Source organism: Myotis davidii, unplaced genomic scaffold, assembly GCF_000327345.1.
Source record: "Myotis davidii unplaced genomic scaffold, ASM32734v1 scaffold6, whole genome shotgun sequence".
In the NCBI taxonomy this organism is placed as follows: domain Eukaryota; kingdom Metazoa; phylum Chordata; class Mammalia; order Chiroptera; family Vespertilionidae; genus Myotis; species Myotis davidii.
The window spans coordinates 10,765,777-10,779,515 of record NW_006383011.1 but is presented as its reverse complement, the minus strand read 5'-3'; the positions used below and the strand labels follow the sequence as shown (position 1 = coordinate 10,779,515).

General features: G+C 38.1%; 1 protein-coding gene across 2 annotated transcripts in view; it reads right to left on the bottom strand.

The window, feature by feature from the left end:
- Positions 1-787: 787 nt before the first annotated feature.
- Positions 788-13,739, bottom strand: part of PSME4 (proteasome activator subunit 4) — a 75,994-nt gene continuing 63,042 nt past the window's right edge. For both annotated transcript variants that reach the window (XM_006778601.2, XM_015557867.1), the window contains 9 exons: positions 13,163-13,294; positions 12,595-12,803; positions 10,352-10,437; positions 8,581-8,709; positions 7,114-7,269; positions 5,234-5,396; positions 3,789-3,922; positions 2,988-3,126; positions 788-2,260 (listed from right to left, as the gene is read on the bottom strand). In XM_006778601.2, the coding sequence (XP_006778664.1) occupies positions 2,992-3,126; positions 3,789-3,922; positions 5,234-5,396; positions 7,114-7,269; positions 8,581-8,709; positions 10,352-10,437; positions 12,595-12,803; positions 13,163-13,294 (1,144 nt within the window). In that variant the 3' untranslated portion in view covers positions 788-2,260; positions 2,988-2,991. The remainder of the gene's footprint in view (positions 2,261-2,987; positions 3,127-3,788; positions 3,923-5,233; positions 5,397-7,113; positions 7,270-8,580; positions 8,710-10,351; positions 10,438-12,594; positions 12,804-13,162; positions 13,295-13,739) is intronic.

The window sequence follows — 13,739 nt, the reverse complement described above, 5'->3', positions numbered from 1 at the left end:
GGTAAATTTTCCTCCTAAATTTTGAAACACACTTTTCAAAGTCTGTATTTAAAAGATCCAATTCAGAAATTAAAGATTATTACCTCTTACCTCAAAGATGCTGGCTTTCTCCTCACCTCTCCACCCCCTCGTTTCTGGAAACCTACCTTAACACTTCATCAGTGGTTCTCAATCCTGGCTGCACAAATGAAGCATTATGGAGCTTTAAGAAGATCTTGCGGGTGAGTCCTAACCAGAGAAACTCTGATAGAGGAACACAGTGGATTCAATATTATTTTTTTTTTAAGTTCCACTTCAGAAACGTTGCTAAGACATAGTTTCGTATAACTTAGAAAAAGTCAAAGTGGTTAATAGGACGCCTCACTGCTCAAGGTGTGGTCTCAGGACAAAGCATCAGTATCATGAGCTGGGAGCCTGAATTAAAATTCATATTTTAACAAAATCCCTGGGGTTCTTAGACACATCAATCATCTACATCAGCTGCCCAATAGGACTTTCTGATGAAAACATTGATCTGAGCATTCAATAGGGCAAACCACTAGCCACAAGTGGCTAATAAGCACTTGAAATGGGTCTAGTGAGGGTGAGGAAATGAATTTGTAATTTAACTTAAAAGTAAATAGCCACATGTAGCTATTAGCTACTTTAGTGGACAGGTCCCACCTAGATAACTCATTTTGGTTGGGGGCATGAATTTATGGATTGAGATCTATGGATCCAAAGGAATCATATCGAGTCACTGCCTACAGAACTGTTTTGTTCACTTAATGAAGACAAAAGCCAGATGTTAAAAACAATTCATTTATTGGGTTTTAAACTAGGTACACAATGAAATAGTCAGTTTGGCACTACTCTATACAGGGACTATGCCTGTGTGTGCTGATCTGTACCAGGACCTCTGCTGTGCTTAGGTCTGCATTGAGTCATTCATCAAGTAGATTCTAAAAAATATACTGTAGTGTTCCTTTAAGGAAGACTGTACAGAGTGTGTTGCAAGATGACATTCACAAACTTGTGAATTACTTTTTTTTTTGTCTAGAAGATACCTTGCCTTCTATAAAGTTGTCAAAGGCAAACGTGGCGTTTGCATTGAGATGCACACAAAAAAGTTACATAAAAATTCAGACATTCTAACATTAATGAACTCAAACAAAACCCCACACCTCAGCTTTTGTAACATGAAAATAATTTAAAAATGCAAAAAAAATGGCATTCAATTTGATACAAAAGCCAAAATCACTATAATAAAGAGCTACATGTGAATTTTACAAATTAATTACACAATGGTGTTGTGTAAAAGGTTGCATCTGTACAAAGTCTTGCCAAAGCTATCCCTACAATTTATACAGTCCTTTACATCTATATAACATTTATTAAACAAGGCAATTAAATATCAAGACTTCTTAGTCTCTCAACGATTCTGCAGGCAAAAAAAAAAATCAGAAATTACAGAATTTTTGCAAACACAGCAATCTTCTATTAGGTGAAATATAACAGTTTTAAAAGTGGGTCAAACAATATTTGTAAAGAATACAGGTAAATCAACCAGTCAGGGTGTTTATTGTTGTTGATGTTTATTTTCAAAATCATACATTGTATACACACACAACAATCCATCAAAAATGTATTCACCAAACCCCCCGTTTTCCCACAGTTGCTCTTCTCTTCAGCACCAGAAACTCCAGTCTGTGGGAGGCGTGTGGTGGACACCGGCTTCACTTTTGTGTCTTGTCAAGCAATCCATCAGGTCCTTGGCTGGTTCCAGACCTGTCCTCTCTTCCTTCCATCTTCCTGGCTCTCCAAGCTTCAGATTTATGGCCCACAGCCCTACTCCCATCTAAACCCAACAGCCATTTGGAAAGAATTCAAAATAATCTGAGATGAATGAAATGAGAGGACCTGTTTTACAGATGGGCATTCTCCATTCCAAGTAAACTGTTTCTTAATGAGTTCCTAGACTCAGTCTGGTCTTGGATGCCATGATCATATTGGGTAATTGTTTCTAGTCTGAGACATTGTGGTTTTGTCAGATGCCTCAAAGAAAAAGTGATCAATATTCTGGAAACAGTTCCGGACAAGTTAGGAAATCAAATGGCAGCTGAGAACCTGTGGAACACAGACTAATGAGACTAAACAGAGACCACCAAAATGATGAGAGCTCGACAAAGGCAGAGAGTTAAAACCAGCAGCGAGCCACCACAGATGGTACCTGAGGATCTGGAATTTTTGATGAAAAGAGCTTGAAGTGAGGACTACTCACCTGTATCAGAGAGGAAAAAAATTTCAGTCAAGCCCAATAAGTGAATTTTTCTTTATTCTTCCTATCCCAGTAGAAAGGCTTCTGGGTCCTCCCTCTTTAATAAGAATAGATAATAAATATTTAAGTATCCTGATGAAATGTTCTCACTACAATATAGAACCTAGAGCCCTCAGGGCAACCCAAAATGCCCAGGCCCCACTAAGAGGCTACAAAGAACAGGTTTGTTTTTATTTTTGGCCCAGCTGGTGTGGCTCAGTGGTTGACTTATGAACCAGGCGTCACAGTTTGATTCCCAGTTGGGGCACGTGCCTGGTTGCAGGCTTGATCCCCAGAGTGGGGCATGCAGGAGGCAGCCGATCAATGATTCTCTCTCATCATCGATGTTTCTATCTCTCTCTCCCTCTCCCTCTTTGAAATCAATAAAAATATATATTTAAAAAAATAGGTTATTTTTGTCTACCATTTCCAGACTACTAAGCCTACTCACTTATAAAGATCTAAAAGCAGTCACATAACTTGTCTGCTTAATAACTGAAGCAGAAAAGCAAGGAAAAATTCTCTGGGAACTTACTTAAATTACATTTTTAAAAAACTTTATCTAAACAATGACATCTAAAAATATCAGCAAAAAAGAAAAAACTTAGGAGCACCTAGTTCTCAGTCAGTGAACCAATGACATTTCCCTGAGGATGTCAGACTTCTTTAACCCAGAGCCCTGCTGACTTACCCTCCTATGCATAGTAGCACGGTGACACCAGGAGATCGGTGAGAACAAGCAGCTGGTCGTCGGTGAACTGCTGTTTGTGTTCCTGCCAGTTGTCATGGTGCGTCCTTCGGAAATTGGATAAGGTCTTCTTTACAGTCATCTGTCGAGTGGGCAACCCACATACATATTATTCTGACCTCTCTGAACCCCTAGCATTATATTTAGGATTCCTTCAGCTAAGTAACAAACTCTCTAGACTTCAGATCTCACTGCCCACCAAATGCTACAGAACCAATGAGCCCAAAGCCACCAAGCTCGCTTTAGAATTACTTGGACAAGCTATTGGAACTTGCACCACATCAGTAAACTAGTTTCAATATACATGTAACATCTATTTACTAAGTTGAAAAGGACAAAGTCATTCATCTTCTGAGTTGTTTAATTTAGGACCATAGGTGCTCACTAAATACCATCAGGCTTTCCCATTTAACATTAGCTCCTAATTAGACAGTTCCTACATAGAACATGCGAGTAAAATAGAAGTATAACATGTATACTGACAACACTGACACTACTTTCATTGGACTGGGAAGGACAGAAGTTACAGTAATTCCCTTGCTACCAAAGGATAAAAAATTCACATGGAAGCAAGGTCTCTGCAAGATTTTAATGATTACTGACAAACAGGCTTGACCCTGAGGCGGTAGTAGTGGCTGTTCGAAAGCCTAAGGTGCAGAATGTGAAGGGTATTATCAGTATAAATGGTGTTTTACAAAGCATCTCTTGATAATGTATGTGCAAAGAAACCAACAAAGCTTTTACCTCAATAGGCTGAGGGTCATTCAGATGTGCACTCAGATTCATAAGGAGCTGGGGCATCCAGGTGGGAACGTCATAAGGACTAGAAAGAACACACGCACCAAGTCCTAGCACCCCAGCATGGCGTTTGACCAACTCTGCAAAGACAACAGCAGTAAAGTGCAAATACTGATAGGATTCTATTGCCCTCTTTACAGTGAAATAAAATTAGTTTTAGATTATGCTATTTATTTTCAATGTGTAAATGTGTGTTTAAAATGAATCTTTATTCACACACATGAAAAACATGAGTTTGAGGCCGAACTAAAGACATCCAAATGTGTCTTGTATTTGCTAAAACTAACAAAATAATTGCTTTTTAAAAATCAATTTATACCATATACAAAAGTGTAATTCCCTGATGCTAAAACAAACTGCAATCAAAATTAGGCCGCACTTTTCAGAATGCATCGATTCATAGGTAAATACCCTCAACAGAGAGCTGCAAGCCCTGGCTGGTGTGGCTCAGTTGGTTGGGCATTGCCCCATGCCTGCGAGGTGGCTGGCTGGATTCCAGTCAGGGCATAAAGCCAGGTGTGGGCTCAGTCTCTGGTAGGGGGCATGCAGGAGGCAGCTGATTGATGTTATGCTCTCACATCAATGTTTCTCTCTCTCTAAAAATCAACAAACTATTCTTTTTGTTGTTATTAATCCTCACCGGAGGATATTTTTTCCATTGATTTTTTACAGAGTGGGAGGCAGAGAAACATTGATGAGAGAGACACATCAATTGGTTGCCTCCTGCATGCACACCAACTGGGGTGGGGATGGAACCTGAAACTCAAGTACATGTCCTTGATGGGGAATCAAACCCCTGACCCTTGCGTGTGTGGGCTGACACTCTAACTGCTGAGCCTCACCAGCCAGGGCAATAAACTGTTCTTTAAAAAACAAAACAAAAAGAACTGCAATGTGTCTGTTTACTACAGACTCTATATTCTTTCTTTAGCAATAGAAGTTAAAGTGCTTTCCATTATCTATAATAATAAAAGCATAATATGCTCATTAGACCTGAAGTCCTTCTGGACAAAGCCAGGGCTGCGAGAGAAGCCTGGGTCCTGGGTGCCAGAGGGAAGCCAGTGCCAGCAGCCAGGGGAAGGAAGACCTACTCTTGCACGAATTTCGTGCATTGAGCCTCTAGTATTTTAATAAAGATGTGTGTGTGTAGTATGTGTTTGTAAGTATATTATATGGTATACATGCAACATGGTGGATAGGGAGTTTTGAAGTTAAGAAAAAGAGAGCCGTAGCAATTTGGCTCAGCTTTTACATGCAAAGCTCCTCAAGAGCAGAGACAACTATTCCCAGTACCCAGCACAGACCCAGGGCACATACAAGTATTCAATAAATGTTTGTTAAACCTGGTTAGTTCTCCAAAGAGTCTTTGTGTTTCCTACCAGTATGGTTACCTGCAGAAGGAATCGTATCTCCGACGAAACCAGGGTCTCGCTTTCTTTTCTTCGGTAGTTTTGTTTTGCAAAGTTGTTCAAAATGAATCTGCATAGGACTGTCTATGGTAAGGAAGTTACACTGTAACAGACCACTTAAGGTGGTCGCAGCCATTTCTCGAACCTGCAGAGACAATCACTTGCATTAGAGCGAAGATCCCAAACCTGCTGGAATATCAGAGGCTGGAGGGTGGTATGGGAACCGGGGTGGGGACTTTCCCTGGCATTTGTATGCAAATTGTGTAGATGCTCTTTTGCAGCTTCTTAATAGACATTTTATCAGATTGTCAAAAGATTTGTAGCCTCAAAATTGAAAAAAGCCACTACATTCAGGTAAATGCTTAACTATTTTATACAAAATTAAATTTCTCTATAAATTATTTTCCTATTGATAAGTCTGCTTAAATGTCACAAAGCTTTCTTTAAACATTTCTCATTTAGGTTACTACAAAACTGTTTTCAACATTATCATAAGAGATGTATTTAATTATTAGATAGTCAACATCGCTTTTAAAATTGATAGTTTTAATAACAGTCATCGTTATATTTATGGTAAAAGTTATGTTTAAGCCTACTACATGGAGGGAAATATAAAATATAAAAAATGTTCTAAAACAAGGTCCAGAAAACGGTTTATTTTAATGCAATTGCTATAACCTTTAAAGTTAGTAAACACTGACTTTAGAGTTCCCACCTTGCCATTTCCATTCTTTAGTTAAAAACAATATAAGGAAAAGTTTGTAAAATTTTATAGGTAGCTGTAAATACTTTCACTGAAGCCTGTCGGAGTTATCACCACGGTGGGAGTACCCTGGGGACTAGAAAATTCTGCTCAAAGAACACAGGAAGCTGGACTGGGAAATGAACAGGCTCATCAGGGAAATGGAAACATTTCCACTCCCAGTTTCCTACAGATGCAATCTATTTTTAGTGTTCTCAAATAAAATATAACATTAATGGGAGTGCTCACTACATGGAAAACCCATTAAGTCATAAAATAAAGGGAAAATGTCAATTACATTTTCTTTACCTAAAGCCAATTTAGAAAGTTCTATCTTACTCCACATTTATCACAACATGCTTTTCTTATAATAGACTATTTCAACAAATTAATGTATCTTATTGTATAAAATACTAATATTACATCACAAAAGCTGCCTTTGATTCCTCTACCAACGAAAATTAAAGGGAACAACAATCTTTTCCTAAGTTTACGGGATAGTACATTTATGTGTAACTTTTTTTTTTTAAATATATTTTATTGATTTTTTACAGAGAGAAAGGGAGAGAGATAGAGAGCTAGAAACATCGATGAGAGAGAAACATCGATCGGCCGCCTCCTGCACATCCCCCACTGGAGATGTGCGCGCAACCCAGGTACATGCCCTTAACCGGAATCGAACCTGGGACCTTTCAGTCCGCAGGCCGACGCTCTATCCACTGAGCCAAACCGGTTTCGGCTATGTGTAACTTTTTATCCTCTTGAAACTACCTTCACATACATTCCTATTAGTCATTTAGAAATCAGTAAGACACACGGACAGAGTATTGTCACCAGCAATTTCATAGATAAGAACACTTTGGTTCACAAATGTTACCTGCCCAACTGCAAATGGAAACCAGGATAAGAACTGCTTAATGTTTGTTTCCATTTGTGTTACAGGAAATCATGAATAGGATATCAAACTAATTCAGAGGGCTACACTAAAATTAAAGTTACTTTTAGTCATTTATACTTTAGTAGAACACATCTTATCAATGCGTAAATACTACTTAAAGGGGAGCAAGGATGCTTTCTTTGAATTTCTTAAATTTCTATTTGCTTTAACTTAAAATTTTACCTCCAGCTGTTCATCCTCCAGAAGACTTATGACCAGCCACCTGATACCTTTAACTGCATCTTCATTGTTTAGGAAAATAAAGAGGTTGTAAAATACCATGGTCTGGAGGTAGGTCAGCACTGTGTACCTAGCATGCCAAGAACTGCTTCTTGCTGTCTGTGAATGAGAAGTATAAACAATGAAAATAGTGCTGACAAGAACATGAGGTGACAGACATAGAAATGACACACTAATAAAATCTCCTAATATAATTCTACCTATTTTATGCGGATAGTTAGAGCAACCTCATCTTATAGTTCTTTCTAAATGAAAGGTTGTATAAGTTTTCAGTAAAGGTATTCAGAATGTATGAATAGTGGAGAGTAAAGGGGAGGAATCCCATATAATAAAGAGGTAATATGCAAATTGATCATCACTCCAGCAGACAAGATGGCCATCAGTAGGAGAGGGCAGTTGGGGGAGACCCAGACCTGCAGAGGAGGGCAGTTAGAGGTGATCAGGTTTGCAGAGGAGGGCAGTTGGGGGGACCCAGGCCTGCAGGGAAGGGCAGTTGGGGGCCCAAGCCTGCAGGGGAAGGCAGTTGGGGGGACTAAGCCTGCAGGGGAGGGCAATTAGGGGCATCCAGCCTAAACAGGCAGTCAGACATCCCTCGAGGGGTCCCAGATTGGAGAGGGTGCAGGCTGGGCTGAGGGACGCCTCCCACCCCCGGGCATGAATTTCGTGCACCAGGCCTCTAGTACACAGATAAAAGTCCATTTTAGGAGAATTAATTATTTATAATTCATGACTAACTCCTCAAAAGGTTGCATATTATTTTATTTTACGTTTGATAGTAGCAGGGTATTGAAGCAAAAAGACTGAGAACTACTAAATTCCATTACAAAAAGAATACCAAAATATTGTGCTGTTAAAAATATTTTTTGGTGTTATTTTTTTAGTATATTTTATTGATTTTTTACAGAGAGGAAGGGAGAGGGATAGAGAGTTAGAAACATCAATGAGACAGAAACATCGATCAGCTGCCTCCTGCATGCCCCTATTGGGGATGTGCCCACAACCAAGGTATATGCCCTTGACCGGAATCGAACCTGGGACCTTTCAGTCCACAGGCCAACGCTCTATCCACTGAGCCAAGCCGGTAAGGGCTTTTTTTTTTTGGTGTTATTTAAACTTAAAAATCTGAAAATCATGGGGACATGTCCATTTTTATATTATATAGCACATGCTGCCCTGGATAAAGCTGAGCACAAGGTATACTAAAAAATGCTACCAGAAAATACATAATCACTTAGGTCTTTCTACCATAGGCTAGGAAATATAAGTGAATAACATAAGGGGGAAATGGTAAAAGAAACATTAAAATGAAAACAAGTATCAGGTACTGTGTGCACTGCAGCTGACTTAGTGAAATACTTAGAATAAGCCAAAATCCCAACAAAAAGATATATATTTGGTATTCACTCTTACTTGTTTTAGCACCTGAAGTACCAAAGGCACTTGATGAGGGTAAAGCAACCCCTGAGACATTAATGATAAACATAACTTTGCATCTCTTTTCAGTTCATCGTAGCTATTGTCGTTTTCCACTGGGGCAATCTAGAGAATAAAACCAAAGACAAGAATTGGGGAGTAACAGCCAATCAGTACACAGGCAACCAACTTTCCCTCAGAGTGATTTCCCTCCTGTCCTCTAAAAGGGAACAATGATTTTTTTTAAAGTATCATTATGAACCATTGAATCTCAACAAATTTAATGGCTTTGATCTACTGTAATTGCCCTTCTTACTGGTGCTCAAACTGGCTCCTTCATCCTTTAACACAACTGTAGCATCCTAGGTTTCTGGTATGACAAGGTGACCTGGGTTTATCCTGTACATTTCTTGGTCTAAACCTGAAATCAGCCATTTCTCCAAGCAACTCTGGTTCTTCTAGTGGGAAATGACACTTAGAAAATATAATCTGGACACCAGGATATTGACTGCTATTAGGTTGATTAGTGGTTCTGGGCCTTTTCGGTGGACATTGCTAGGATATAAGCATATTTTCTGAATAGAAATGGATCATGAGATCAAAATGATAGTTCCAAATTTAGGATAACAGGGATTTTACTAAACAGCTTGGATTTTTATATATCCCTTGTCTCTCATGCTAAAAATCTTGGTTCCTACAGACAATTATTTCTGCATTTGCTCTTTATTATAACTTACACATAATGGCTTCACTCCAATATTATTAATAAGGATATTACCCACAGACATGTATGAATTTCTGTGTTCTTAAAAGTCACTGCTCTGTATTTTTAACATACCAACCAGATACACAATGAGGTAAGGTACATTTATTGCATTTTGTCTTTTTTTAAGGTACTTTCCTTCCATTTAATTTTAAACGTGCTTATAGGGTCCTAAAGACAAATTAATAAAACAAGGTACATTCACTCTACCTTCTTTTTTTGTCTTCCCCAACCCTTAAATAAGTATCCTCTGAAATATTCTAAATGTATTTTCTTCTTTCTTTTTAAAGTAGTTTTAATTTCTAAAAATAAATTACTTTTCTCTAACACACTAAGGATTATACCAACTTAGGTGAGAGATTCAAAGCTTAGCGTTATGAAATCTCTTTGCGTGTCCCTAACAAATGGAATCTTCACTAAGCCTTCACTATTCTTACCCAAACTTAGGACGGGCTCTTCTGAGCCCTCTTTTCGATCTTAAGTTTTAGTGCCTTCATCCTCTGACCAGATGAGTAATTAAAACCATCTCAGGTCATACCTTCCATCAAATAAAATTTTAAAATCACCATACAAATACCAGATATAAGTTACTTCCTGTAGATATTTGTTACAACCAATTATAATGTCATTTATCACTGTAAAATAAATGCAATATACTGAACATTTTGATCTTAAGATTCATTGTATATTAAGTATTAAAAAGTCAGAAAGAGCTATATTCAAAAATTTCATTGTGGCTTTTCTTTTTAGCTATCAGTATTTTCCTAAACTATTACTTAGAAACTGACTATTAGTGAAACAATGTTTCATCTTATCTAATATTTAAAAGATTATCTCAACAAATATAAAATCACTATCAATTAATGATTTTCCTGTGACTATTCTATTTTTGAAGATACAACCAAATCATACACAGTCTGAAAATTATCAACCATCAGATGATAAGTATAAATTCCCTTTGAACGTCAAAAGGGGACGCATTCCTAATTTTAGCCATTAACTTACCTTAAAAAACAAAGGTAAAAGCTGAAGTTGTTCTGTGACTGCTGTCGAGAAGGATCTTCCTGCACTCGCCATCAGCCATTTCAATACTATTTGGAAATGGATACGCAGAATCAGTCTTTGCTGTCCAATTAGAGACCAAGTAGAATAGTATTGTGGTGCTAGCGCCAGCCACTTTGACAGTGCTTCAATGTTACTAAACAGATTGTTTAAAACTTTCTTTTTTTTATTTTATTGATTTTCTACAGAGAGGAAGGGAGAGAGACAGAGAGCTAGAAACATCGATGAGAGAGAAACATCGATCAGCTGCCTCCTGCACGTCTCCCACTGAGGATGTGCCCGAAACCCAGGTACATGCCTTTGACCGGAATCGAACCTGGGACCCTTCAGTCCGCAGGCCAACGCTCTTACCCACTGAGCCAAACCGGTTTCAGCTATATTACTTCTTAAATTAGACACTGACCAGCAGTATGACAGGACTCACAATAAATCTATGGAGTCAACTAATCTATGGAGTACTAAAGCCACTCTCAAAGAATGAATCAGCAAATTATTAACAGGTCTACCAAATAACTATGCTAAATACAAATTAAAACTAGCCTTCAATAATTCCAATGTAGCCCTAGCTGGTTTTGCTCAGTGATTAGAGTGTCAGCCCTCAGACTGAAGGGTCATGGATTCAGTTCTGGTCAAGGGCATGTCCCTCGGTTGCAGGCTCGATCACCAGTGCCAGTTGGGGCGTGTGCTGGAGGCAACCAATCGATGTGTCTCTTTCACATCGATGTTTCTCTCTCTATGTCTCTCCCCCTCCCTTCCACTCTCTCTAAGAATCAGTAGAAAAAATATCCTCAGGTGAGGATTAACAAACAAAAAATAATAATCCCAATGTAGCAAAAACAACAACTAAGTTAGTTGTTTATATTAAGAATCCTTGAAAAATTTTAAGGTATCAGGACCTTTGTCCCCAGTGCGGGGCGTGAGGGAGGCAGCGGATCAATGATTCTCTCTCATCATTGATATTTCTCTCCCTTCTCTCTGAAATCAATAAAAAATATATATATATTTTAAAAAGAACTAAGTTGGAGGACTCACACTTCCAGATTTCAAAACCTACTACAAAGCTACAGTAATCCGAACAATATGGTGCTGACATCAGGACCGACATATAAACCAATGAAATAGACTAGAGAGCCTAGAAAGAAACCTTCACACATTTAGCCAATTCATTTTCAAGAGTACCAAAACTATTCAACGGAGAAATAATAGTCTTTTCAACAAATGGTTCTGACAAAATGCATTTCCATGAGCAAAAAGAATGAAGCTCATATCTTATACCTTAAATGTAAGGGATAAAACTATAAAACTCTTAGAAGAAAATCTAAGGGAAAACTTCATGACATTGGATAGGGCAATGATTTATTTGATATCCAGAATGTTTAAAGGACTACAACTCAACAACAACAAAAAATAATTAAAAAAACAGGAAAAAGACTTGAATAGGCATTTTTCCAAAGAAGATACAAAAATGACAACTAAGCAATGAAAAGATGTTCAACAACTAATCAATAGGGAAATGCAAATCAAAACCACACGATATCTTCTTTACACCAGTTAGGACAGCTACAGTCATAAAAACAGAAAACAAGTGTTTTCTGGATGTGAAAGAAATGGAACCTTTCTGCACTGCTGTTATGTAAAATGGTGCAACCACCATGAAAAATAGCTTGGTGCCTCCTCAGCGTTAAACACAGAATTACCATATGGCCCAGCAATTCATTTTCAATACACACAAGAACTGAAAGCAAAGATTTAGATACTTCCACACCCATACTCATAGCAGTATTATTCACGATAGCACAAGATATAAATAACCTAATGTCCATCAACAGATGAATAAATATTAAAAACACTATGCAAAATAAAAAAAAGCAAACATGTACGATTCTACTTATATGAGGCACCTAGACTAGCCAACCTTTCAGAAAGTAGAATGGTAGGTGCCAGGGGCTGGGCAAGGGGAGAATGAGGAGTTATTGCTCAATGGGTACAGTTTCAATTTTACAAGATGAAAAGAGTACTCAAGATAGATAGATGATGGTGATGGTTGCACAACAATGTGAATGTATTTGACGCCGCTGTACCTTTTATGTTATGTACGTCTTATCACAATAAAAAGGGTGAAAAAAGCCCTAGGAAAATATGAATGTCTGTTTTTAAGTGAGTATCTACTAATTTTAGCCACTCACTAGTTTTTAAGAGTTTAATGCCCTGAGTTCGTTCATCTTCTTCACCAATTCCATTTTCTTCCATGACATGGTTCTGAATTTCTTCATCTACATCCATGAGGGGTTTCAATTTCTCTAAAATTCGAGCAGTAAACTCAGGAACACGAGGGGATGCTGTTGGCGCGGTGTTTGGCAAAGAAACATCTATCATGAATATGTAGGTCAGCACACTATAAAATGAAATAGGCACCGTAAGAAGAGATCCCACATTCTCAATAAAACTAGGGCTCAAAAGCTGTAACCCAACCAAGACAATTCCTAGAGGAGGTCTCTTATGCTGTGTCTGCAACTCTGAGGTAATAAACACGGGGCATGCTGACTGTTCATCTCTGGCTTGGTGAGCCCACTGCCACCCTATTTTACATTCAGAGCCTCTTGTCTAGTGTGTACACCACCATATAAAACAAAATCTGAAGAAGAGCATACTATGAAACTCAATAGCAACATAACCAGTATGCATTCCTAGACATTAAAATTGAATAAAAAGAGCTCAAGAAGTATACCATACCACAGAGAAAATAATACCTACCTCCCGATTCTTTCCCTGACATTTTTGTAAACCTGGGTGAGTTTGGGTTCCAAGTACTTCAACAGTCTGTGCAATAGCTCAGGCACTCTCCACTCTTGCTGGGCAAGGCCACCTTGCAGTACATAGAGCCGACTAAAATGAAAACACAGGAGAGTTGTGTTAGAGTCTTTACATACTGATGGTACAGATTAATGACGCCTGTGTTTCACTGAAAATTGTTTCACTTTCTCAGCAACAACCACAAAACCTAATTCAAAAATGGGCAAAAGACTTGAGTAGGCATTTCTCCAAATGCAAAACAGCATCTTTATGAAGATTTTATTGTTTCTCCTGCATCATTTTCTCTGTATTCTCTTGTCATCTCCACTACTACAATCAAAAGAAATAATGATTTCAGAATACTATTTGAATTAATCTCTAAGCATCAGAATTTTCCCCACTAATTAAGAAAAATAATCAATTATTATTCTTGTTAACAGGATTATCTCTATTTCTCTCTCTTATCCACTAGTTTGTTCTCAGCTCCTTATACACCACCAAGAATATTTTCCCTTATAAGATTACTCTTCTTTCCTCA